The sequence below is a fragment of the Lepisosteus platostomus genome, chromosome 25 (genome assembly GCF_059453375.1).
Source record: "Lepisosteus platostomus isolate fLepPlt1 chromosome 25, fLepPlt1.hap1, whole genome shotgun sequence".
NCBI classification, from domain to species: domain Eukaryota; kingdom Metazoa; phylum Chordata; class Actinopteri; order Semionotiformes; family Lepisosteidae; genus Lepisosteus; species Lepisosteus platostomus.
This window is the reverse complement of record NC_142635.1, coordinates 11571854-11598106: the sequence shown is the minus strand read 5'-3', so window position 1 is coordinate 11598106 and position 26253 is coordinate 11571854. Positions and strand designations below refer to the sequence as shown.

The window sequence follows — 26253 nt, the reverse complement described above, 5'->3', positions numbered from 1 at the left end:
CAGCGTGACCAATTCTCTGTTGGGAAAGAGAACAGAAGGAGTACATGAAAATTTTCAAGAACCCCCAGCTCGTTTAACAACAGCACCTATGACCATCATTCGCCATCTGACTGCTACAACCTTACAGGGATTACAACATCACCTGCTGAGAAGCAGCTCCACCCACGAAAATACCACATCTGGTCTTCCCGTAAAATTTCACACAAAATCTCGCGGAACAACTAATTCAAACAGCGTCAGTTCAGATGGTCATAATTTAAGTTCTGTGGGTTTAGACTCCAAGGATCTGATGTCAAAGGCCAGTGACAACAAGGAAGACAACAGGAAAACATCAAAGTGCTACAAATGTCTCACTAAGACTATTATGTACCCAAGGTTAACACATCACCCTTTAGTGGCAGATGCAAAAATGAGGTCAACACCCTACATTCAGAGTACTTCTGAAAGCATTCCTCATGCATCCAAACAGAACCCCAAAACATATTCAACACTAACAACACTGTTCTTTCAATCACTGCCTGACAAATCCAAATCTGGGATTTCATTTTCAATAACAAAAAATGGATTCTTAGACATTAATCCCCACACCCTCAAAAACATATTTAATATCGGCATTGGAGAAAGTACTGAAAAGAATGATGCATCTTTAGAAATATTTTCATCACCAACACCAAAATTCAATCCAAATATGTTCACTCACTTTGAAAATAACAAGGCAGTGCTGCCAACTAACAGTGCCTTTTCAGAGATTAATAGTAATGTATTACAAAAACAATATAATGGCATAACACCAGATACAAATTTCTCCTTAGTATATGCAATAGGACATGATTTTACTGTGACTCAAGCATCAGCTGAATCAAAAATTTCCCACGATCCTCCAAAGCTTGAATTTAAAGACCAACAGAAACTGCTTGTTACACCGGGCAGTGCATTTGCTGCATTATCAGATATTAATGAACCTCTCAATTACCCTGAAAAAGCAGTGACCACCTTCATTTCTGAGATGATTGACGGTAATGAAAATAAGACTATAATGTCCAACGCGCATGACTTTGCTTTAAACGATAACATTTTTTCCCATGGACAAATTTCTTTGTTTTCCCCTGATACAATAAAAGAACCACCCAAAGAAATCCCAGAAATGAAGGATATTTCAATTAAAACGATGCATTCGCCTGACACCAGTCATTCAGCTGGTACCCAAGCTATGACCAGAACTTCAAAGGAAGAAAAACATGTTTCTGTCACTTACAGCATGCTCGATGGCAGAATATCAGACCCACAAACAAACTTATTTTCTACCCATGTCTTAGACAATGTACTCCTTCCTGACTCGATAGCAGCTACAGTTGTTCCAACACAAAGTGCACCATATGTTGATGTTGTCACCAACCATAGCATGATGTTACAAACCTTGAACAGCCAAGATTTAGACCTTCCACACAGAGGCACCAATTTGGACAATCTTAAACAAAATTATAGTAACAAGGACAAAATACAAACAAGCAATGACCCATTCACAATACCTTCCTTAAGACAGGAAAAGGCAGTAACTAAAAATAAACCAGGTGGAAAGCTCACCTTCCATGATATACAAGGAATTGTTTCCACTAGCCCGGTACCAAATAATTTGGGAAAGACTGGAACTTTATTACCTTTCCATTCTAGTGTGAGACTTGAGCCATCTGGAATCTTGGCAAACTCTGCACAACCTGTAATAAGTCATGAAATTAAGTCCCACTTGTCCTTTCATGATTTTCTTGTATTAACTACTGTCCCTGCCCGTTCTGATTTGAACCTGAAGGATGAAGCGAAAAATCAAAATTCTCCAAAAGGGTTTGCAACTACTAAACACAGAACTGTTTTAAATGAATTACAACAGGCAACTTCTCCTCAGCTCCCGACTACAACTAAAAAGTTGTCCAAACACAGTGAACTGTCGTTCTTTACCAATTTTGTTCATCCTGATAACAAAAGTGAACATATGCTTCCTACACCACGATCTCCCCTTAACCAATCTGTAGAAATAATGAATAAAAAAAAAACAGTTTATGATTTAACTACAATGCCAGCAACATTGCCCCTTGTTTTCTACACTTTGAAAGTTCAGCCTGCTTTGGATATAACAATATCCCCTTTGCCAGTAGGTAATATAAACTTAATCAAAGTTAATTCCAATGTTGGAACAAGTACAATGGAGCATCATAACTCTGAAAGTCGTAGTTCAAGTGCTCCATTGAATGCATCTTTTGAGGAATTTATTAAGGCATTTTCTGGAGCTCTGCAGTCCAGTTTAGTACCCAAAGTCTCTAATCTTCTGCTGAATACAAATGTGCCAGCAAAAGAACATTTTTCAGGATCTACTTCTGATCACATCACATTACCAAACTTAAGAGAAAACAGATCTGTAACTTCTGCCTATCTAGACTTCAGAGCAGAACAAACTACAGCTGAGACAGACATGAAGCAAAGAGAAACACAGCAGAATTCCACTTTGGAATCAACTGAATTCCATGCCATTGAAAACCTAACCTCTATGAAGAATTCAACAGCAGATCCAAGACTGCACTTTCCAAAACCACTGAAGAACAGAAACAGATCTGAACCAGACTTCAGAAAGGAAAGAACACGCCAAATATTACCCGATATTTTTCTCAGTGGGTAAGTCAGTTATAATATTATTTATTTAAATAGCAGGTACTCTTAGTGAGGAGAAGTTACTGTTTAACTAAATCAAATGATTGTGAAAGCTGCCCATGGTATGATTTCTGCCCAGTGCTCTTAGTGTCTAAATGAAGACACTCAAAGATGTGCACAGAAATGTCAGGAATAATTATGACTCACTCTCATGTACATTTGTATTTTAAATGTAAATAAAGCAAAACGATATGCTGAACAAATTAGTAAGTTTATGGGTCTTGTATTTTCCCAACAGAAATTAATAAATGAATTAAAGGTTAATCATACGGTGATTTAATATATCAGTTAACAATTGAGCAGGTTTTTCTTTAGGATCACTGTCAAATATATTATATTATATCAGTATAGTATCAACTTATATTATTTTATAAATCAAGGAAATAACTTAAAATAAACACGGTGCAGTCTTGCAGTTATGTGTGATAGGGAGCTGCGTGGACAAAGGATTAGGGACTGCTGGCCCAGAATTGGAAGGTTGTGGATCCAGAGCCCAGGCAGAACACTGCTGTTGTACCCCTGAGCAGGGCATTTCATCCCAATTGCTCCAGTCGATGCCCTGCTGTCTAAATGGACATTCATCTCATAGCAAAAGTGAATTTGGTCTCAATTGGCATACCAAGTTACATAACTGAATAATAACCCAAAACGTCTTTAATCATTATATTAATATATATTAGAAAACTCACTTTAAGCAGGAATCAATAATATAGTAGGGTGGGTTGAATTTTTAAGGCAGCCATATTTGTAAAAAGTTTATTCAGATATAGCAAAAAAAGTATAACTTTTTGTAAGACAGACACTGCTACACTAAAGTACTCATTAATTAACTAGTTATGGCCTATTTTAACCATGCTGTTGAAAATGTTACTTTTTTCAGTTTGGCAGTTCTTTCTGATGACATATGCGGCACTGGAAATTATACAGCCCAGATGAACCTTAATTTGGAGAGGGAGCTGACGCCAGGAGACTCCATTCCAGCTCACGGAAATCTTCATGTCGTTATTAACATTAAAACCAACAACAGCCTCATTAATTTGGAAATTGAGTCCTGCTGTCTTTCACCTTTTGCTCAGCCAGATGATTTCAACACCACCTGCTGTGTGTTTTCAAGGTAAACAGTCAAAACACAGTTCTTCAGGCAGTAATAAGCAAAGTCTTGCAACATTATTGCAGAACAGCAGGACTGCCGTGTCAGGGCTCAGCATAGCACTTTGAAAAGGGACACTTTCGGCATCTTAAGAAGATACTGCTAATTGAGATTAATTGAAGTTGAGTGATGCTTTTGACATTTGTTAAATAATTAACTATGGACTGACACTTAGGTACTTAGGTACTATGTGTCATCATGATTTTTATAGTCCTGTGATATTTAATTTCAATATTTAAGATTTCATAGTAGGTATTCTGATATTTTTTAAACACAGGGCAAATTGTGCTAGCTTCTAAGCTAAGGATACACTAGTGCATTAGTAGTGCAAGATTACTGAGACACCCTTGTTTTTCAAACCCCATTTCAGTTAAACAGTGAAATTTGTGTTATATACTGTACTAGTTTGCAGACCTTATTTACAGTAGCTATTAATTTGCTTGCTCTAAGAGTAATTTAAGGACATCAAAGAAATAGACTTGAATTGGAAAGTACAACAATATCACAGCAACAAGAGAATGACTAAGTGTTCAATTACAGTATTTCAATAACTGCTGGATTTTTCTAATTTTTTTAATTTCAAAAGCTACAGCAAAAATATTTCTTAGGGTGTTATAACATCTGGCATTTACAACAAGTCACCTCTTTAGCTTCGGGCATTAAGCTTCCAGCTACCAATCTTATCGCAATGAAACAGAATTGCAGAGATGGATGGTGAACTGAAAACCCCTTTGACACTCAGACTCAAGATAGCGTAAACTATTTTCTATTCAGTAACTGGCCAGTGCACATAATCTCTTTTAAAAATTGTGTAACCACTGCCTCTGTCATAATGGAGAAGTTGTGCTTTTAGTGAAAAGCACCGTTAACACAGGTAAACACTGATTGGTTTTCCTCATGATGAGATTTTAAACCAAGTCCACAGGTATTGTAAATTGCTTAGGGAAAGTCACAGAAAAATTAAATTGCTGTTCAGGGATGCTCACATTTTCTTTTTTCAGATAAATTTAGATTTTTTTCTCTTCAATTTTAATGTAAGCAGCCGATCTTGTGAATGCAATTTGAATTTATTTACATTACTAAAATGCGTTGTTTGTGTTTTGGGAAGATACATTCCCAGCTTCTCTCTAGACAAACAGCAGTTATCTGAAACCCCAAGCAAATTAATATTGAAAGTTCCCCAAAGAGTTTTATCAATATCCCATGTTAATGCAATAATTCGGGATTACGACAAAAATTTAATAGCATCCAGAACTCGATCGTCTTCGGTAATGCTATTGTTGAAACTAACGTTTCACTGTATAGAAAATCATCACAAATATTATTTTTATTCTTCCCGGAAAAAAGGAAAATAAAAGAAAATATGTTTGGGTCTTTCTCTCACACATTTTGTCTTTCAATAAACATTTTAAGGGTGTACATTTGAAACCTTAAAGGAATAAATGTGAAGCAACATAATTGACTAACAAAGCAAAACAAAACCTGTATCTTCAAAACGAAGGTAAAGACGTTTACTTCACTTCTCAATTCATGTTATCATGCTGCGTGGCATAATTCCTGCATATCAGATCTCACAGAAGAAAGCTCATTAGACTGCAGTAGTGAAGGGATCAAAATAATTGAAACTTAAATTTCACACGAGAGACATTTCCAAGATAAAACTGTCACAAGGTTTTCCAGTAGCTGGGAGTTTCCCTTTTCCCTTTGGGTCCACTTGTCTTTGGATTTATCTGAAAATACCTGGGAGAAGTCAGATTAGAGTGTGCATTCAATGCTTTGCAGGTCATTGTCCATGGGCTTTAGAAAAGATGTTCAGGAGAGAAGAAACAACTCATGGCACATATGTGTATTCATGGCCCTGTATAACATCTTGGTCACTACATCATTCCATCATTCCTAGTTTTGCTGGTTTCTTCTGCCACAGCTGCCCTTGAGCTTTAATTTTGGTATTCCAGCTGTACATCCACACTACTCAGACAAAAAGTTAATGCAGAACTGCAATTACATTACCACTCAGGAAAAAACAGGGTTGTGGGTTGTGGTCCGTGTTTCCTGAAAGGTCTTTTAGTAAACCACAGTGCAACGGGGGTAGTGGATATTAATGAAGCATAATGCAATAGAGTTCTGGAAACACTAAAATAGTTCAATGATGTGTGTGAAGAGGATTTAACATTATAAGGATGTCAGGTTCTTGTACACTCTGTTTATTGCCATCATTCTCTCACCTTTTGCTGCCACATCTTTGCTTTCCTGTAAACTGCAGCATTGCAGGGGTGATGAACAGATAAGCGGAATTTAGAGAGGAAACTAGATTTGTAAAAAAAATGCTCTTTCCATTTTTTTGGGGTTGTCCAGGTTACCTTTGGGATCAAGAGATATTCGCTTGCATCCAAGACAGTTGTCAAAAAGAGCAAGCTTCACCATCAGTCTTTTTCAGATGATCAATTACTCGACGGCTTATTTGCACTGCGATCTCAGTATCTGCCTGAAGAATCACACACATTGCGAGCAGGTATGTTGCAGTGAAAGCAGAGCCATAACCTGCACGGAGAAGTCTCTTAAGTGGAACTTCTATGGCCACTCATTCTGTACAAAGGTTCACATAACTTACTTTCACTTTCATATTGCTAAGTGTACTGCAATACCTTCAGCTGTAACACCTCAGTCTGTCTAAGACTGTTTTCAAGCAATAAGCGTAAATCCTCAGTGTTAGCAGAAAACCTGACTCAATAGTATTAAATAAACGTACTAGGCCCCCAGAATAATTTATGATCACATTCTTTTTACAACATTGTTTTAAAAGAGCTAGACATCATTAAGTTACACTTTGAAGAAAGCAGGCACCCATCAATCTTGAAAGATTTTGAAGTGAAAAGATAGTTTCATTTAATCAAGTAGCCTGTCCTACATGGCTATTTATTCTATATTGTTTGCACCCCAATACAGCAATCCATTGCTCCAATAACATTCATTGTATGTACTGCAAACTTTGAGTTTTGTTTCTGTGAACTGTGAGGTTTTTCCTCTGGTTTACTAGTTTATTTGGCTGACCCTTCATCCAAAGCCAAAGCGTCTTACTGTGCCTTTGCACCTATTTATGCAGCTGGAATTTTGTTAGAATTCTTGCTTCACTCTAAATTCCTAGAACAATTCAGTGTAAAGTCCTTCGCTGAAGACTACATCCACAGTGTCTGAAATGAGATTTGAACCCACAGCCTTTCAGAATCCTAAGGCACCTCGCTGTCCCTCTTCCACTGTTTGTCACCTTTATGTCCTGGATTGATTATCAGATGGAGAATTACAGTACTTCTGCTTGATACAGGTGGTATAGATTATTTAGACTTTTTTTTTTAAACGATCATTTCCAATTTTGCAAGCAAATTTGGAATTGCCAATTACAAGCTTTGGCTCATAGCTGCAAGGCCCACGACCGAACATGGTGAGAATGAGCAGGTGCAGACACAGAATCCTCTTATCCGAACAAGCCATTCATCTGTTGATGTATCATTGGCTATACAGCCCCATGCAGGGGCCAATTGGAGAAGAAGAGACCCTTTCTCCAACAGCACCAGCTACCTGGCAATTCTCTGGGATGTCTGTACAGCACAAAAGCACTGTCTGAGCATTTTTTAGATTGAATGCAAATACAAGCAAAACATTGCAGAAGATCTTATTTAATTTCTCCAGGCTTCAGTGACTTATTTTGTCTCTCTTTGTACCTGCAGCAGTGTCTCCTGCACAGAAAGCTGTTTGCTGGAAAGGAGGCAATGTTGAGGAGCTCTGGTAATCGAATATCTTTTGGTCCCATGCTGAAAAGAATGAATGATTCATCCAATGAGCATTTCATAGGTAAATATTTTTTTCTGTGTGAAACTGCATCTTATCTAATTTCTACCTCCCTATCTGCAACTAATACAGAAAGTGAGCCTAAATGTATGACGTGTTGCGTGTGTCAGGGAGTATTTAATCAAAAATTAAAAAAGTAAATAAGAGCATTGTTTTGTCAAGTATTAAATAAACTTTTTATGTCTGTTCTGCAGATTCAACAGCGAGCAAAACAATCACTGTGCTTCTGGGATCAGTCCTTGGCTCCTTGCTTTTAACCTACATTCTTGTCTTGGTTTGGCTAGTCTACAGACAGAGAGCTAAAAAGCACTTTAGTTCAAGTCCTAACGGATTATGCAACCTCTTATATACTGACATCTGGGTCATACCGTGACAGTGAAGAACTTATTCTGCTGGTATACTGCGAAATAACAAAAGGTTGAACTTTTTTTTTGTGTCTTCCATACTCTGTAATTGCTGTGATATTGCTTACTTTTATGTCGAACATTTTAGAAGTGTTAAATCAGGATATTCAGGATATTTACAGTGTCTCTGTGTCTATACAAATGTGTGATAATTTGCAAGTTTCATTTCTGCTTTGGGTCCTTTGAGATAATAGAGTCTGTTTTGCATTTTAATTTCCTTTTCACTTATTTAATTTAACAGCTCATTGGCCTAATTTGACAAATTACTTTTTTCCCCCAAAAGTCTTTACCAGATGACTACTTAAAAGGAAGCTGTAAAACATAAGGAGCAGTAGAAAACTGTTCAGTTGCCACTCGACAGCGAACAAGTTCCTTTGCACAGACGCTGACATGAGTCATAAGAGAAGCCAAAGAGCGAAGGTTCCAGTATCTCACACCAACATTAACCTTTAATTGAACCCTAGTTCTAAGCCGCAGACAGTGCCATTTAAATTCTGCATTTCAGGAATACCCACAGCATAAATGTATTACATGGCAAAATGTCCAGGGCAAAAACAAAAAATCCATGATGCATAAAACAAGCCTTAATAAAGAGGAAAATAAAAACTTTTCTCCTAAACTTAAATTGACTGCAGGCAAAAATATTACTTGAAAGCTTGTGAAATTCATTCACAGTGTAGTGCTTTTCTTAAAAAAAAAAACTTTTTTTTTTTACCTGGCTTCTCTTTCTGCTTTTATTTATACTCATATTTAGTTTCTAAAATTTTTTGTAGGTTCACAGATACATTATTTAAAAAAAAAGTGAGACCTCTATTTTAAACATTAAGGATCTTATACAGTATATGCATTGCTTCCTCTTGGAGCTCACTGTTTTGAACGCAGTATGTGAAATATTTAAATAAAAAACACTGCTGACAATTCAGAAGGTAATTGATAGGAACACAATATGAACTGCAAAACAAGTCTTGGTAAACAGCCAAACAGGCCTGTGAGGAAGACCTTTTCACAGAATCAGTAGAAGAATACTGCTTAGGGAAGGTAATTAAATTTGTGTCAATGGTAAATTATTGGGAAGCATTATGGGAACATAAATAAATGCTTAAACAGCTGGTGTGTCTCCCCCCACCTCAATTTCAATAATAAGACCTAGCGTCTGCCAAAGAACAACACGACCAACTTCAATTTAAAATTAAATCCGACACTGCAATAAATGTAGCTCTTGAAACCATTTTATCATAACCAGTCATGTTAAGATCCACTCGTCTCGCACGGACCATTCACACCTAGTGTATGTGTCAGCTGAAGGCTTTCATTTAAAGTACAGCGAACCAAATGCCACTTTGAATCTTTATCCATCCCAGGATTCCAGCTTCTGTACATTGTTTTGTTTTTTAACAGTGTTTAACAACAGACATGTACGATAGTTCCTAAAGCAAACTCAGAAACATATTTCTCATCCCTCGCTCCACCCTGTGGTGTCATGATTACCTGACAGTTTCGCCTTCCCTTTGCGGAGTGGAGTTCAGTCAACAAACCGACCACTGAGGTGGAAGAGCACGAGCAACTGGCCTGGAAAACTAAAAATACGTCACCAGAATTGAACCTTCTACCTCGCCCGCATGAGCAGTGTGCTGAAAGTCAGGTCCCCCAAAAAAGTAAAAACAGCCGCCAAGAAAATATATGATTTACACCTGTATTTTGAGTACAATTGGTAATATTTTAAACCCACCTTCTCAATAAACTTAAAATATGTGGTTGGCGCACATACTAAGGGACAAAATACAATTCTTAAGATACATGTAAGAAAGCAAGCTAATAAAAATCATGCTGTCTCATGAGGAGGCTGTAATTACCAATGGAACACTTGCTTCAAGCAAACATTTCCTGTGCCTGCAGTTCTGCTTGCTTAATGAGTCTGTAGGGAACACAGGCACTTCCTACATATATCAGAGAAGCATCAAGGTCTTCCAATTCCCACGTCTTCAGGGGACGGTAGATGAAATGTTGCGCTGCAGCGCCAGTATTTTGTTTCACAGTCATCTACAAGATCGGCTCCAAGCACCTTGTTTACCATTTCTCCCTGTTGACTGATGCTTCCAGTAAGTAACAGGCAACACAAAAAGGTGTGTTTGCTGTGTATGGTATTTCATTTTCAGACATATACTGTCAGCTTTGTTTACCTCTTTGCATTCATATATGCTTATCTAACAAAAAATATAGCCACAGTTGAGAAACAGTTTGTGTCAGCTCTATATGGAGTATGGGGAGGGCTGAATTAATGACTCAGATAAACCTTGTATTTAAATGGCACATATCCACTGAGAAGACACTGATCTACACTGAGGTTCTGACCAAGATGTTCATTCCAGTAGTCCACGCATACAAGGCTAACCGGTTGTCATCCACTGACAGAAAGAATTTGAGATCAATATTAAAAACTCTAGAAAATGTAAAAGATCTTATCACTGACTATTCCACTGCTGACCTCATAAGGCAAAATCAAACAGTGACTGGACCGAAAAGCTCCTTTAACTTTGCGTAGGTGTCTCATACGGATAAGCAATAGCATTCATTTTATTTTCACTGCACACCATAGTGAAAGGCATTTCGACATTGTTGATAAAGACCTTTTCTGATTACAACATAGTTACGTTTTGGTATTATCAGATGCAAAAAATAAGTAAAGTGCAAATGGTGTCTCAACCTGAAAGAATAGTTAGTGTCATGAATGATTAAATTAGGTTATATGTAAATAAAAATTGAAAACATACAAAGTGGTAGGTAATTTGAACTCACCTTATATTGTGTAAATAATAAAACATTTCAAAGGAATGTGAAAATAGGCTAGAAAAGGTGCAAAACAGGTTTGTCAAGGACACTCTTCACTTTCATGTTAACAATCTTGTCTGAACAAGGATGAGTGACATAGTTTTATGATCATAATGCCTCAACTCCTCCTACTTCAGATGTAGGTGGATTCAAAACAATTCTCTGCTCCCTCAAGATTCTCAGTCAAGGAAGTACACATGAAAAATATATGATTCTGCAGCATTTTGAAGCTGACTCCTGTCTGAAGATCTGAGTTCACAAGGATTTTCTCATGGAGCAGAGTTCAGAGGAGACAAAGTACTTCAGCAAAGATGACTTTGAAGCCGACTGGGTCAAGATCGCAAGTAGGAATTTTAGCCAGGTTTTCAAAGTGAAAGTCAAGCTCTGGAGAGAAACATTTGCCATAAAATGTTTTCCCAATATGTCCTCGGACACCAGTCTCTACAGGTATTGGAAACAATTAAAGCATACCATAATTCTTGGACATCTGTAGTATCATTCTGTATGGTTACATTTAATAATTAAAATTCTTGAATTTAAAATGTATATTATTTTTTAAGAACAGGAGTGCACAGTGTATACTATATAGCACACACATGTACTGTATCCATACTTTCTTTTGGTTAGCTGCAGTTGTTAAAACTGTATTTTCCAAACTTGATTGTATATACTTGCACTTGATTTTTGACCGGTAACCCAAGAGTCTAAATTTGTACTTTGTACAAGAAAGCAATGCAAACTTTGGTGGATTATATGTCATTGTAATATTTAACAACGGGCCTCGAAACACAACTTGTAAGCATGTGAAATGTTGCCTTTAGGCAGATGATGAAGGAGGCTTCCAAGATGGAGAAAATGAAGTTCAGCTATATTGTGTCTGTCTTTGGCATCTGCAATGACCCCCCGGCGATAGTGATGGAATACATGAGCAATGGATCGATGGACAGTTTGCTCACGAGTCACTTGCTGATGTGGCCCAAAAAGTTTCAAATGATTCATGAGGTGACCATGGGTATGAACTTCCTTCACAGTGTCAAGCCACCCTTGCTTCATCTCAATTTAAAGCCGGCAAACATCCTTTTAGATGATCACCTACACGTTAAGGTAAGGATGCGATTCACAGCCAGGTGGAGCATGCTTAGTCACTGTTTCACTGCAGTTCAGTAATGGCTGGTCATTCCTCCTTGTTGTGGAACAATGTCAATGTTAAATGAGGTAGAAAGGTTGTTTTATAACACTTTGTATACCCCAGCAGAGGTACAGTGCTTCAAAATTATTTTGAAAGATTTAAGTGAAGGCATGAGGATTCAATGAAGGATGTTCCAACATAACCACAATCGACCAAGGCCAAGCAGAGCCTTTAGGTCAATAACTGTAAGTGCAGTTTTATCTGGCGATTCCTGGAGACACACTTTAATATTGCTGTTTCACTGGATGTTAATTATGACTCACTTAATTAACCTTTGTTTTTTTGCTTGGTGGTTTTTTTTGTTTTGTGAAAATTCTCAAAACCTCTTAAATAAAATACTTCACGGGTTTGTGTGACAGGAAAGCGAATATTTAGAGAGAGGGGGAAAGCAAACTGAACTTCAGAGTCGATTCATTCAGCTTTGTCTTTCTGCCGCATTTTTGGCAAAATAGTTCACTACTGTACATCAATGACAACATATGGGTTTTGGAGAATTGAAGATTTGATGCAACAAAGAAATAGCTTAGTGTATCTTATGTGTCTGGGTGACAGATCTCGGATTTTGGATTGGTCAGATGGGAGGAGACTTCAAGCAGGACAGAGTTTATAGAGCAAGCCGCAGCAAGGGGAAATATCAGCTACATCCCTCCTGAAATGTTCCTTGAAAGTGCCAAGTCACCAGGGACCAAGTACGATGTTTACAGGTAAGAGATGTGGCACTGTTATACATCAGTAAGTCAGATGATTGTACTTATAGGAGATTGTAGAATGATATTCATGGAAAATACTCCTTCAGAGTCACAGCTCACATCTAACAAGTTTGATTAAATGTGAACTGTGATTACAAAAGATTACATAGCCATGCTATTGTGTCAGATAATTTATGGCCAGTTTACTCTCCTCATAATTTCCTACTGACTTTGTATTGACCTGTACCATTTTATTCAAGAAGCCTGTTCTTAAATCACCTTCAATACATATTAATACCTGTTATACTATTTAATTAATCAAAGATGGTTAATGGACAACAAATTTCAGCTGCTGAATCCATTATTAGGTTAGGGATTTGACATTCTCTTCTTTATAATATTACATCCTAATTTTAGGTGTAAACTGAAAACAGAGTTTTAAATATTTCTGTAAATATTTTTAAATATACATTAAGTGTACAGTCACTGGGGAAGTTTTATTTTTTAACAACGACAATTTGTGTTATTTTTACAGTTTTGCCATTGTGACGTGGGAGATACTAGCTCAGGTTAAGCCTTATCCAGGTAGTGTAAAGATGTGTTTTCCTTTTTCATGCTCTCAAGTGTATCCATTTATATAGGAAAAGAATAAAAGGGATAACTGTAAACAAGATTTTATTTTTAGTGTTTTAATTTCACAGTTTTGGGGTGTTTTGAGGATGGGGAGTTCAATGTAAAAAGACTGAATTGAATTCTTATTTAATCTTTTCTGGGCCTTTCATGCTCCTGTCCCATAAAATCAACTTCACTGCAGGTACTGATTATATTGTCACAATCATATGGAAGCAAGACTGAAATTAGCCAAAGAACAGTGCTCAACAAACAGCACTAAGAGGCTTTTCAGGGAAAATAAAAATAGAATAGAATAGATTCTATGTAATTCCATAAAAATAAACTCAACATTGTCTTCTTTTAGAGTTTGGCATAGATGGAAGCCCCTTCAGTATCAAAAACCCCAATATCTTTGGGCTGTGGTTGTGTCCCGTTGAAGATGAATTTCTGATTCACGTTTGTCTTGAGATAGGAACCAACCGCATGGCAGTCATAATGAGAGTGGCATCAGGCAAAAGGCCGAGTCTCGAGAAAATCCCAGAGGACAGACCCGACCAGTGTAACCAGCTGATAGACCTAATGGAAAGGTGCTGGAACCAGGATTTGCGGCAAAGGCCGTGCTTTTCAGGTAAAAATAAAAAGCCTAAAGCCTCAACTTTACCTCTGAAAGGGGTCGTCCGTTACATCCATCAGATGCTTTCAGAGAGCACTATGACTACTTCCTAGGGACAATTATTTTCACAGACTTTCTTTGTGTTCTATCATATCTGCCTTGTGTTTTCATATCTATTTTTGTTTTACCTCATGAACATTTTAAAAGATCCCTACAAAACACCAGATTGCTTGTCACCCCACCAATGCCACAAAAGAAGACAAGGACTATAGCCAGGAGGAACCACTCTTAATCTGAATCATTGATAAGAATGTTTAGCTTTATCAGCATTACCTCCACTGCATTCGTAGACAAATGCAAATTAGAAAGCCGGTTTTTGGCTATGGGGCTGGATGAAAAGGACAGATTAAAGACAGATGTTTCTGAGTTGGGAGATACACCTAACATCCTCTCACCCTGGGGCAAGGTCAAAAATGTGTGTGCTATATTCCAGTTAAAGTGATTATGAAACAATGACTATATAACTATATGATATTTTAGTTTAATTTGAAATTGATCTAAATCATAAATTCATTCATTTTTTGCATTCATTTACTGTGGGAGGAAGATTTATGTATTACATTGTTTTACACCAATTATGTATTTTATAATAATGCAAATTATAAATGGTTTATAATTTAATGTTTCAGAATTTAAGAACAATCTGATTTAAAAAAAAGATGAATTTATTAGGTAATTAGATAATATTTTATATAGTAACATTAAAATCTATATGCAAAAGTGAGGTCTTTTTATGAGCTTATAGAAAATCAGAAATGAGCTTTGTGATCTCCCTAAAAATTTAGGAACATGGTTAACATGGTTTTAATATGGTTAAAATTAAGATTTTAGTTTTAAATTTAGTTGAAATTCCTTTTCTTTAGAAATTGTAACAGAGACAGAAGAGCTCAGGGAGATTTTGAAGACACCAGACCTGCGACGAGGTTCTGATGAAGAGTCAAGATCAAGTCAACCTGTGTACTCTAAAATGTCTACAAACTTGAAAGAAGTAAGTAAACACAGCTACAGTATAATGCCATCAAGCGTACTTTCTGTGAGCAAGTGTAGAAGAGAGTTGGACTCTACCTGCTTCAACTTTGGGAGCTTTATTTTGATGACAAGGCCCCTGTAGGATATGTGAGATGTTTGGGACAGCTGGACTTTGTTCTTTTCCTAACATTTCTGGTAACAAAACAGACTGTTCTAGCTTGTCTTTCAAGTGCATAAAGAGCACCAAGAGAAGCCCGAGTTTTAGAACTGAGGGAATGAGAGAGCCCTGGTGTCTCCTTGCTCATCTTGCAAGAAGGCCTTTCATAATAAACTCATTTCAAAATCTCTGCTGCACTATGAAGTGAATTTTTGCATCCCTACACTGGTGATTAACGGAGATAGATAACGTGGAACTATGACAAGATTGAGGCCACAATCCCTCTAATTAACTACAGTGTTTTCTTTTAGGCAATTTTGAAAACACAAGCCCCAGTGCAATTAACAGGCGATTTCTGGGGGGGAAAAGGTGTCCTGGATTCATTTTTTCCAATATGCATGATCTGAAAATGCAGAGCTCAATAACTGGGACTTTTCAAGCAAGAACTTGACTTTTGGGACAAATGTACCAAAGATTTTGCACCAATTTAATTTACACTCATTACAAATCATAAAAAACACAGACATCTGGACCAAAATAGATTTCCTGGTTTCTTACTAAACCGAAGAACAGAAAAAGAAAGCTAAAAAGCACATGATAAAACGGGTGATCATTAAAGTTTATAGTAGTTCAGGTGGGGAGCTGTGTCAGCAGGCGTAGGCTGCAAAGGAACAAGTAATAGTTTTATTCCATGCTGAGAACAGAAGAAAGAAAACACAATGTTTCGGCTGTGGAGCCTTTTTCGGGTGTGAGGGCTGAAAAAGAAGGCTCCACCCGAAACACTGTGTTTTCTTTCTTCTCTTCTCAGCATGGAATAAACCTATCACTTGTTGCATTGAAGTTAATATACTAGTTTCAAATGATTAAATCTGACAAAGAATTTCTAAAAGTGGTGTCATCAGAAGACGTGATGAAGGTGTAGATATAGACATAGATATAATAAATGGCTTTTTATAAAGTAGATTTCACTCCATACATTTTTTAGATAAACTTCCTAAAGAAATACCATACAGTAACAAGATTTTCATAACAAGAAAATAATTACCAATTATTGTAACTATTTGCCACATTTGTCAAAATCTCTCCCAATGTCAGTTGGAAACATTTTACCCTTTGTTCTAGGCATCTTATTTTTTTATATATCTCTTTTTGAAAGATTGAGATGATCGACATGAAGCCAAGATTCAAAGACACAGGTCAGATACATTTTTTAAATACGTTTGCGTTTACTTAGTGCATACAGTATATAACTCAGTGTACTACAACAGATGAAAACACAAAAAGAGAACTCCTTACAAAATGAAGTTTGTAACCTGCAATAGCTATTTACCGCACAGTTACAATGTTAAAAATAAAATAAGATATATGCGGTCAAAATGAAAACAAAAAGGTTTGTTTCCTTATACAGTAAGTGCGACACTAATTCCCTGTAAACACAAAAAACACATAGTTTTAGCTGATATTTTCATTTACTCCACAGATGAAATAAATTCATGCAAAGATATTATTGGTCTGCTGTCAAGAAGAGAGTTCATGGATTTTAAGATAATGCTTAACAAGGAACATGTGTCTATGGTATTTGAAGACGGCAACTCTCTCCTTCATTACGCTGTTGCCATGGGAGACCTTGAGACAGTGAAGCTAGTCCTGCATTTTGGTGCTACTGTGAACTCCCAGAGTATCAAGGGGTACACTCCACTGATCATAGCCGTGATCTATAAATTTCTGGACATTTGCTCCTTGCTTCTCGAGCACGGTGCGGATGCAAACTTGGCCGACAAGGATCAATGGACTCCTCTCCATTTTGCCGTGCAAAGCGGTGAGGACAGAATCACACGTCTGCTTCTAGACAGTTATGCGCAAGTCAATGCCAGGGAGCGAGACGGGTGGACGCCTCTTCACCTGGCATCTCAAAACGGGTACGAAAGCATGGTCCGTACCCTGTTAACACGGAAAGTCACCGTTGACCAACAGGAGAACAGTGGTCGAACGGCGCTTCACATCAGCTGCGCTTATGGGCACGTCAACATTGCCAAGCTGCTGATCGGGCATCAGGCAGACTTGAATGAGAGGGACAATGGTAACTGTACACCACTCCACCTTGCCTCTGATGAAGGGCATTTCAGGGTGACGAGGCTCTTGATAAAAAGTGGGGCAGATGTTAACATTGTGGATCAAAACCGATCTACTGCTTTACATTTGGCTGCCCTGAAGGGACACAATGGGTCTTGCAGGCAACTACTTGCGCAGGGAGCGATTCCAGACCTGCAGACTTCCCAAGGGTGGACACCTCTGCACCTTGCATCCCTGAAAGGACATCCCACTACGGTACAGATCCTGGTGGAGCACCACGCCACCGTCAACCTCCAGGGAGAGAACGGGCAGACCCCTCTTCACGTTGCCTGTCACTATGGCCAGGATGACGTGGTCTCTGAGCTGCTGAGAGCAGAGGCTGACCCAAATATCGCTGAGGATTCAGGATGGACGCCCCTCCATGTGGCCTGCCACAGGGGGAACCTCTCATGCGTGCAGCAGTTAATATCACATCAGGTGAACATCAATGCTCAGAACAATTCCGACAGGACTCCTTTGCACCTGGCAGTCCTCAGTGGGAGCACCTCCACAGTCAGAGAGCTACTCATGAGCGGTGCTGACCAGACCACAAAGGATGCTACCGGTTGCACTGCTTTGCGGTTAGCAATAGATAAACTCAAAGAAGACATTGCAGAGCTGCTTCTTCGCAAGGAGAATTGAATGTCTTCACTAAAAACTCACAAAAATGAGAGGATAACACAGCTGTTTAACTTATTGATATTCATGTGATCCTGCCTTGTGTCCATTACTTACCGGAATAGGCTCTGGCTGGTTCCCCCCCTCGATTTTCCAATAAAAAACTTTTTTTTTTCAGTGCAAATAAATGCTTTATTTAAGTTTGCAGTAAAATTTCATTTTTAAGTGTTTTTGTTTGCTTATTGTATTTTCAAATGATTATATAAAAATAAAATAAAATGATACTGCACAAACTATTATGTATTGAATGGAATATAGTAACCTTATTTGGCAAACACATCCAATGAAAGTAGGCATTTCAAAAAAAATATTTTTAATATCTTTCTATATTATCTTTTAAGTTTTTGTAATATAATTTTAGTATAGGCGGTTTCCCTTTTTAATTTGCCATTAGACCTTATTATGTAAAATTAAAATACTAAGAGGAAGTAATCTCATAAATATTGCTTTCTGGGTTCTGCTCGGTATGAGCCAAAATAGTGATAAATCACTAGAAAAGAATGTTTGATTCTTCCATTATGTTCGCAGCTTGTTGTTAACATATATTATCTATAAAGATGAAGTCATGTCAGACTACATTCTTGGCTTCTTTCTGTTAAAATTCCTCCTTCCCAACTCGTCAGAACCAAGTTTTAAAATATGTAATTCACCCTCTGTCAGTTTTTCTTAACACACAAAGGTGTGTGCCATCTTCTTTTTTTTTTGGTGTTTCAGGAAAAACGAGTTCCTGTCAGACAGTCCTCCATCACAGGAGTCTAAGACATTTACACTGACAATCTCACTTTGTAGACTGAATCTCTGAGGGATTCTGTAGTGTTAAGATGAATGCTTATGCACTTCTCTGAGGGTGGAGTGAGTAAAGGAGTGCATTCAGTAGAAACATTATTGATGTACGTAATATACTGGATACTGCATGAGACACACATCTGTTGCTGTTTGCTTAAAAGTCTAGAGTTGTCAATCACTCTTTAGGGTAAATCTTAAGAGACAAATTGTATGAGACACCTTTCACCCTGTTTTAGCTGAATTCTGTTGTAGAGCACCATTTTAACTGTGCAATTGAATTATGACAGGATTTATGATGTTGATGTTGATGTGCAAAACAGCAAACGTTAGGTGGCTGTAACCATTTTTTTTTCATATGTTGTAGCTTGAACAGCAGATTCTTTTTCGTATTCCTGATTCTTTAACAGAACCAGGAAGGTTGTCTTTTAAAAACCCCTGTCCTAGAGAATTATGGGGTTCGATGATGTCCAGGAAGGAGACACTATTCTGACTTCTCTGCCATGGGAAATGAAACAAATAAGAAAGAAAGTTAGGGAGAATACAGAACACATTCTGTGTCAGTCTGTTTTGCATCTTGCAGAGGCCAAGACTGAGTATCAGACCAAACAGGATAATGATCTTGATCTTACTATGTTTCGCCTGTTCAAACGTTAAGCTGCCTTCATGTAAAAAAAAAATGCAGATTTCCAGTCAGAAATAACTTATTTAAAATCCTGGAAGGTTCACAGATACAGTATCAAAATCCTGAAGGGCATTTTGAAACCCCATCAACACTCTCTGCTCATCACAACTGGGCATGACCACAGTAGTACACCTTCCTACTCACATCACACATGAAATGCCAATAGAAAGCATTATATACAATAAATTCAGGGTACACAAAACTTATTCAAAAGAGATCTTTTTTCAGTTGCACCTGTATCACCTGCAGATGCTCACAGATAAGATCACTTTATTGCCCATATACAATTTCTTGCATGAAGAATTGGTCTTTTCGCATACCCCAGCTTGCTCTCCATGAGACACACAGGTGGGGAGAGAGAAGCTTCAGAACTTCAGTTCAGAGCGCAGGGTCAGCCATTTCTATGGCACCCCTGGAGCAGTTGGGATGAAGGGCCTTGCTCGGAGGCCCAATGGAGTTGGATTCCTCTGCTGGCCACGGGATTTGAACCGACAACCTTCCAGCCAGATCTTGGGGCAGATCCTTTGCCACAGTGCCATACCTACTGGTTTTGCATAGGTTTCGGCTCACTAAATTCCATCCATTTTGATACTTATCTAATCTCCAACATTCATGATATTTCTCAGAGAATGGAATCACTGAATGGAATCTGTGTTATTATCTCCCTGGACCTCTGCTCTGTCTACAGGTGATTGGCAATAGAAAAGGAAAGCAAACAGAAAGGTATTTTCACGTCTCATGTTGAACTTTATCAGTAGAGAAGTAAATTCCTTTTGACTTAAAAATGTGGCTTCCACATTCCAAAGAGGGGCTAGTTCTCAGAAACCAGAAAGGCATGCATTTCTTTGTTTTGATAATATAGTTGTTTATTCACCTGATGGGAAACAGCTCTTGGAAGCACCTAGAAGAATGTGTCAAAAGATTTAAAAGACTGGCAAAGAGAGTCTGGAAGCTCTCTCCATTTGAACAGATTTTTTTTTTTTAAACTGGGGAAAGCACTCAAACACGTGGAACAGCATTACATTTTTTTTAATTTTTACAGGAAAATGGCATAACATTTGGCAGGCTAAATTATAAACCACCTTTTTAAGTAAAGTCTCTTTAGTGTGCTTTTGGTTCAAACTACAGTACAGTGTCTGCAATAAGTCTTCAGTATTTGAGGGTTAGCAGTAATCTAGTGCATTGCAGGCTTGTTGACTGGAATGATGGTAGGCGAAATGATAGCCAAAGCAAAGAGGGAGTCTGGGAAGATTTTATTTGCTCCATGTACTGTACAGAACATGTGCTTCACAGCAGTCTTGCTCTTGGGTTAGATGGTGGTTTGCTCGTTATAAGAAATTCAGCAGCACTACACATTAGATAGTCAACAACTGAGAAAATTCTACTTGATTTAAAACTCTGCCTAAGGACACTGATACGGTCAAGAAGAGATCAAAGATTTGATGTAAATAATATGAGGCATTAGACAGATATGCAGTTACCTCCTGCTGTAAATATTTTCAATCTCTGCTAGAACTTTGCTGCCTTCTTTCCCAATATATGACAGTAGAAGAAAAATAAACCTGTATCATTCAAGCTAGTTTTGCTTCTTATATCCAAAATAACCCTTTTCAACTCTTAAATGTGTTTTCATTAGTGGGATAATGTTGTGTGACTGGGTCCATGTTCATATTACCCTATGCATCAATGTATTGTATATTATACCTCAATTTACTGAAAGATTGTTTAATTTTATTAAATTAGATTTCAACAAAAATTAAAGAAATGATCAGTCATTCAGCACAAGTAAATATGAAACTGTAAGAGAAGCTAGTACATTTTTCTAGTTGAAAAGTGAACCAGACCTGGTTAATTCTGAATGCTGTGTTTGACATTTAAATTCTTTAGAATTTTATTTTCCTTCTGTTTAAATGTATTGTTTTTAGAAAATGTATCTTTTCCCACTAATGGACAGGCATTAGTTAAACTTTGTACTTTGTTTTGTACTGTTTGACAACAAACCAATCACACACACACTTAATAATAATAATACAATATTATTATTATTATTATTATTATTATTATTATACCAGGGTAGAGTATGATATGGTCTTTAATCTACTTCACATTCTCAAAATCAAGCTGTAGTAAATGCATAAGACAGATTTATTTTCCCTTTTGAACTGGAGTCTTATATCTATTTCAATTTTTCCTTTAGGGAAACTAGTGGAACTTCTTTTTTCTGACTTTTGTGAAAATACTTATAGTGACCACAGGAAGGAGGAGGAGATATATAATATTGGACACTATGATATATGCACATTATATTATTATTTTACTGAATATTGTAATGCATATTTTTTATTTAACAAATGACAATGGATAAAAAGGAAGTTATAGCAAACAATTCATCCTGAATAAATGCTGTAGTATTTAACACAGGAGGGTTTCTGCTTAAATTGATTTCACTGACACAGAAAACAGTAAGTATTGTATATCTTCCCTTTTTTTTTAGCAATTAAATGTTTCTTAAGATTTTGAGATTAACAAAGGAAAAAAATCTAGAAAAAACAGTGAAACTAAATCCATTTTAACTACTGACAGATCAATTAGACTTCTCTCTGAATTGAAGAAAACAGCTGTCCTCATTCAAGGTAATACAATAATCTAATTTTCCTGGGGCCAGTTTTAAAGGTCATCTAATACTCATTATGAAGTCTTGCTGAGCATTAGAAACTGTCGCAACCAATATGTTGTACGCAGTGCAATAAAATATTTGTCTGGTTTCCGCTCAATACAGACACTATGGGAAAAATGTCTACAATTTCGCCAAACGAAAAGCAAAAATGATCAACTTTAGCACTCTGGAGTCCTCATAATTACACACTCTGCCTTGAGGTGTCAGACATTAAGCTTAATTATTGTTGGTACTGTATACCTTTCATGAAACAATTGCCTTTACCTTGTTATTGTTCTATGTAAAAATTAAATGTAATACACTCACAACCTGGTTTTAATGATTAAAATGGCTTCTGGCTAAAAAAAAAAAACCCACAAGGACACGATGCCCTTCTGGTTTCCAGTTTTCTTTTGTGAAAACGATGACCTCAATTTGAATTCAAGATTTTATTGTTGTTTGTTTTCCTCAATGTTAATTTACACCTATTTATCTGTGAAAAGGATCTCATCAGGGGCAGAAACGTTTAGGTCAGTAGAAAGTACTAAGAATTTGAAATGTAGAAGAAGGATTCATTACATTGCGTGATAGAGGTGTCTTCACCAACAGGATGGTTTATATTGACCTACTCAATCTGTAGGGCATTGAAAACGTGGGGGTGATATTTGATTCAGGCTTGACATTCAACCCACATGTACAGCGTATTGTCAAAACATCTTTCTTTCGCCTCAGAAATATTGCTAGACTATGCCCTATGTTATTTACTAACTGCGGCTGAAAAGCTAATTAACACATATGTCTTCTCCCAAATTGACTACTGTAATGCTCTACTCACTGGGTTTTTTAAATCTTCATCGAACAAACTCCAGTATGTCCTAAATTCAGCAGCCAGAATCCTGACCAGGTCTAGTGCAAGTGATCACATCACTCATGACCTGGAGCCCTTGCACTGGCTTCTTGTCGACTTCAAAATCCTCATGCTCACCCATAAGGCTCTGCATGGCCTGGCACCTCAGTACCTGTCTGAATTACTGAAGGTGAGAAACTGAAGCTGTCCACTACTCCACTCTCCCTGCTAGTGCCGTACCCTTTCAGCTTGGTTTTATGGTGAGGCTCTGACTCCCTTGTTTACAAGGCCAGGCTTTCATCCCTCAAGACAAATGGGAGGGACATGGTCTTAAGTAATGTAGTATTAGTTGGGGTGTGTATTCTACATCTCCTGAAACAAGTGAAAATGGTCCTCAGAGTTTTCTATGTGCAGAACACATCAGCATGATTGGATGAAAACCTGTTGCATATTTTTTTTAAAACCTGTCTTTTCATTCTTAGATTTGTGAGAAGACACAAACTTTGCCAGGCTCTTAAGAAAGTCATTATGTGCTGCTGGAGGGTGCATGAGTATGACCAGGGACATAAACGGATTACAGAGAAATATATTAGCAAGGCTTCAAAAGATTGATTATGAAAAAATGAAAGAGTAAGATTGACAATAAAGAAAGGTCCTAACCCATTCTCCACCAGTGTGCTATACATTCTGACTTTGGAGGGGAAATGAACAGTTTTATATCAAGCAATGTCGATTATTATACAGAAAGGCCGAATATAAGTGTCTCAGAGTGCAAAATCACATCAGATAATTAGAGCATATCTAAAAATGTACCTAATATTTTCTGTGTAAATATTTCATTTCCATTCAGTCACATTGCAACTTCATATCTTGCCAAAAGCTGGAAACATGGTAGCATGAGGTCAGTTCTTATACTAATACCATTAAATTGAAGCACGTCAGTCAATTTTCTGGGAATCAAAAGATTCAAGGAAAAAAGTATCTTTTTAAAATGCCCCCCATTACGTTTCTGTCATTTATGCACAGGGCAGACTTCAATTTTCTTTTTCTCTGCCACACAAAGGAACTCATCAGTTTTCAAATCATTTTTATAGATCCTGTCCCTGATTCTGGAAGACGAATAACCGACATCCCTCAGCAATCCCTCATTTTTATTAGAAGAGCGTTTGAGCTTTTTTGAATTCCCGAAACATTTTCACTAGGAACACCAACACCCAAGAATAAAGTGTACTGAAAGGATAATGGAGTGTTGAGCCAGAATTTGTCTTAACCCACTTGGCTGAGGGCTGACCTCCTGGCCAGAGGAAGAGGAGGCTGGGATCCCCTGCAGAATGAGGAGTGGCCAAGGGGCAGCTGCAGAGGGGGAGATGGGGTGGAGGAGGGATGCAGAAGACGTACGCGAGGGAGAGAAGGAGATCAAGTACAGTATTTACAGTGCTTTGGGAGTGGATATGCAGTCAGGAGTCATTGCGAATTACTGACAACCGTGTCTGGTTAAACTTGTTTTTTTGTCAGCCCTCCCAAAGCCTATTATATAGCTTCAATTACAAACTGAAACCTTTTAATGTTTCCAGTTTGGACAAATTAAAAAAAAAATAAACGATTGAAAAGTTATTTTTTGTGGCACTTGCTTAATAAATGTATTTCAGGTGACCCTGTAGAAGACTAGCATTCTGTCCTTCTGCTCTCTTTGCTTTCAGGTTAGGCTCCATCTTCCTGTGACCCTCTATAGGTCTAAGTGACCATAGGTGATGAATGGATGAATGAATGAGCTTTTAGATTTTTCTGGTAAATAGGCCCCCTACAATTCCTGATAAATGGAGCCTTCGACTGACCATTCTTTCAAGATATATTGCTATATACAGCCATTTATCTGTTTCTTTAACCATCACACCACATTACGGACAGCATCTTTCTTCAGTTCCTTCACCAAAACCAAAACTTGATTGTTCATGTGAAGGATAGCTGTAAGAGTCATATAGCACAGCCATGGGGATTATGCAGGAGTGTACTGTTTGCAGCTGCGGTATCTTTCCCTTAATATTTCTTTTTCTTAACGATAGTAAAAAAATATAGTATTTTTTGCAAAGCCAGCACTACAATATATCACTGTGTCTGATGCTACCTTTACTTTTTTTAAACATATGCAAAATTATATTTCCGAAAACCAGTCCTGCATTCCAACATAAGAAAAAAAGCAAAAAGCTTTATTGAAAATACAGAAATCCTTAAAGAAAAATTGAAAGAACACACTGGGATGAAAATGATTGCCTCAGTTCAGCATAAAGCAATGAAAATCAGTTTTCTTTTATTTATGTTGGCAATGTCTATGGAAAGATCAATTGAGATTACAAAAGGACTAAAATGACACATTCATAACTACTGCAGGGCTTATTAAGTATAAGGAGAGATTTGATGTCAACAAACACATGAAAAAATGGCATTTTTAAAGCATCAACATCTTTGATAAATACAAATGCAAGAATGTGTCTATAAGAAATGAACTTAAGTGGCAGCCCAGAGACAAAGGGAGAGTGAATTATCATACATAGGCTGTCGGAGATGGTGGGCATGATTGAGCATGCATTGTGATAAAATGGAAATGATTGGCAACTGCTGTTATTGAGCTGTATCCATTTAAAACTGACAAACATGATGTCAAACAGACGACCATCTGCAAAGGTATGGATTGTCTGCTTAACCAGCCTGTGACCTGGGCTTGCCCTAAACCAATTCCCTCATGAACCGGTCACTTCAGCTGAGGTTTGGACTCAAAGAATAATAGAAATATCAATTTAGACAGTCACTCTTCAAGCATTCTGTTTTTTTCCCCTCACTTCACCCACTGTGTCTTACAGTACTTATAAATTGCAAACAAGATGCAAGGTATTAATAGTTTCACATGCAGACGTAATGTCTGTGCTTGCATATTTCAGTTCTCAAAGAAAAGTGCAAGACCACAACTCAGGGAGAAAGCTCAATTCAGAGCATGCACAAAGCCGATTTAATAAGATTAATTTCTGCCAACAAATCCCCAAACACTAACGTTCACCTCTCTTCAATACTCTGCTCTTCTTTCTGATGGCAAGAAACTGTCCTGACAGAGTTTTGTAAGTCTGCCACCTGAGGAAAAGACCAATTAGCCAAAGAATGAGAACAAGACACATGTCTTTGTCAAGTTGGTCAGTTGACAATTAAGCAGCACTCCAGCCAAAAAAAACACCTACAGTACACCTCTTCAGAGTTTAGAAAGCACGTTTAATGTTACAGTCTC

The 26253-nt window shown here is 37.5% G+C and overlaps 1 protein-coding gene across 1 annotated transcript; it reads left to right on the top strand.

The window, feature by feature from the left end:
* The first annotated feature begins 11107 nt into the window (after nucleotides 1-11107).
* Nucleotides 11108-18241, top strand: ankk1 (ankyrin repeat and kinase domain containing 1). Its single transcript, XM_088619367.1, has 8 exons — nucleotides 11108-11376; nucleotides 11751-12033; nucleotides 12671-12822; nucleotides 13343-13392; nucleotides 13892-14047; nucleotides 14956-15080; nucleotides 16375-16414; nucleotides 16699-18241. Exons 1-8 carry the CDS (start codon nucleotides 11201-11203, stop codon nucleotides 17970-17972), a joined length of 2256 nt encoding a protein of 751 aa, XP_088475493.1. The 5' UTR covers nucleotides 11108-11200; the 3' UTR covers nucleotides 17973-18241.
* Nucleotides 18242-26253: the final 8012 nt, after the last annotated feature.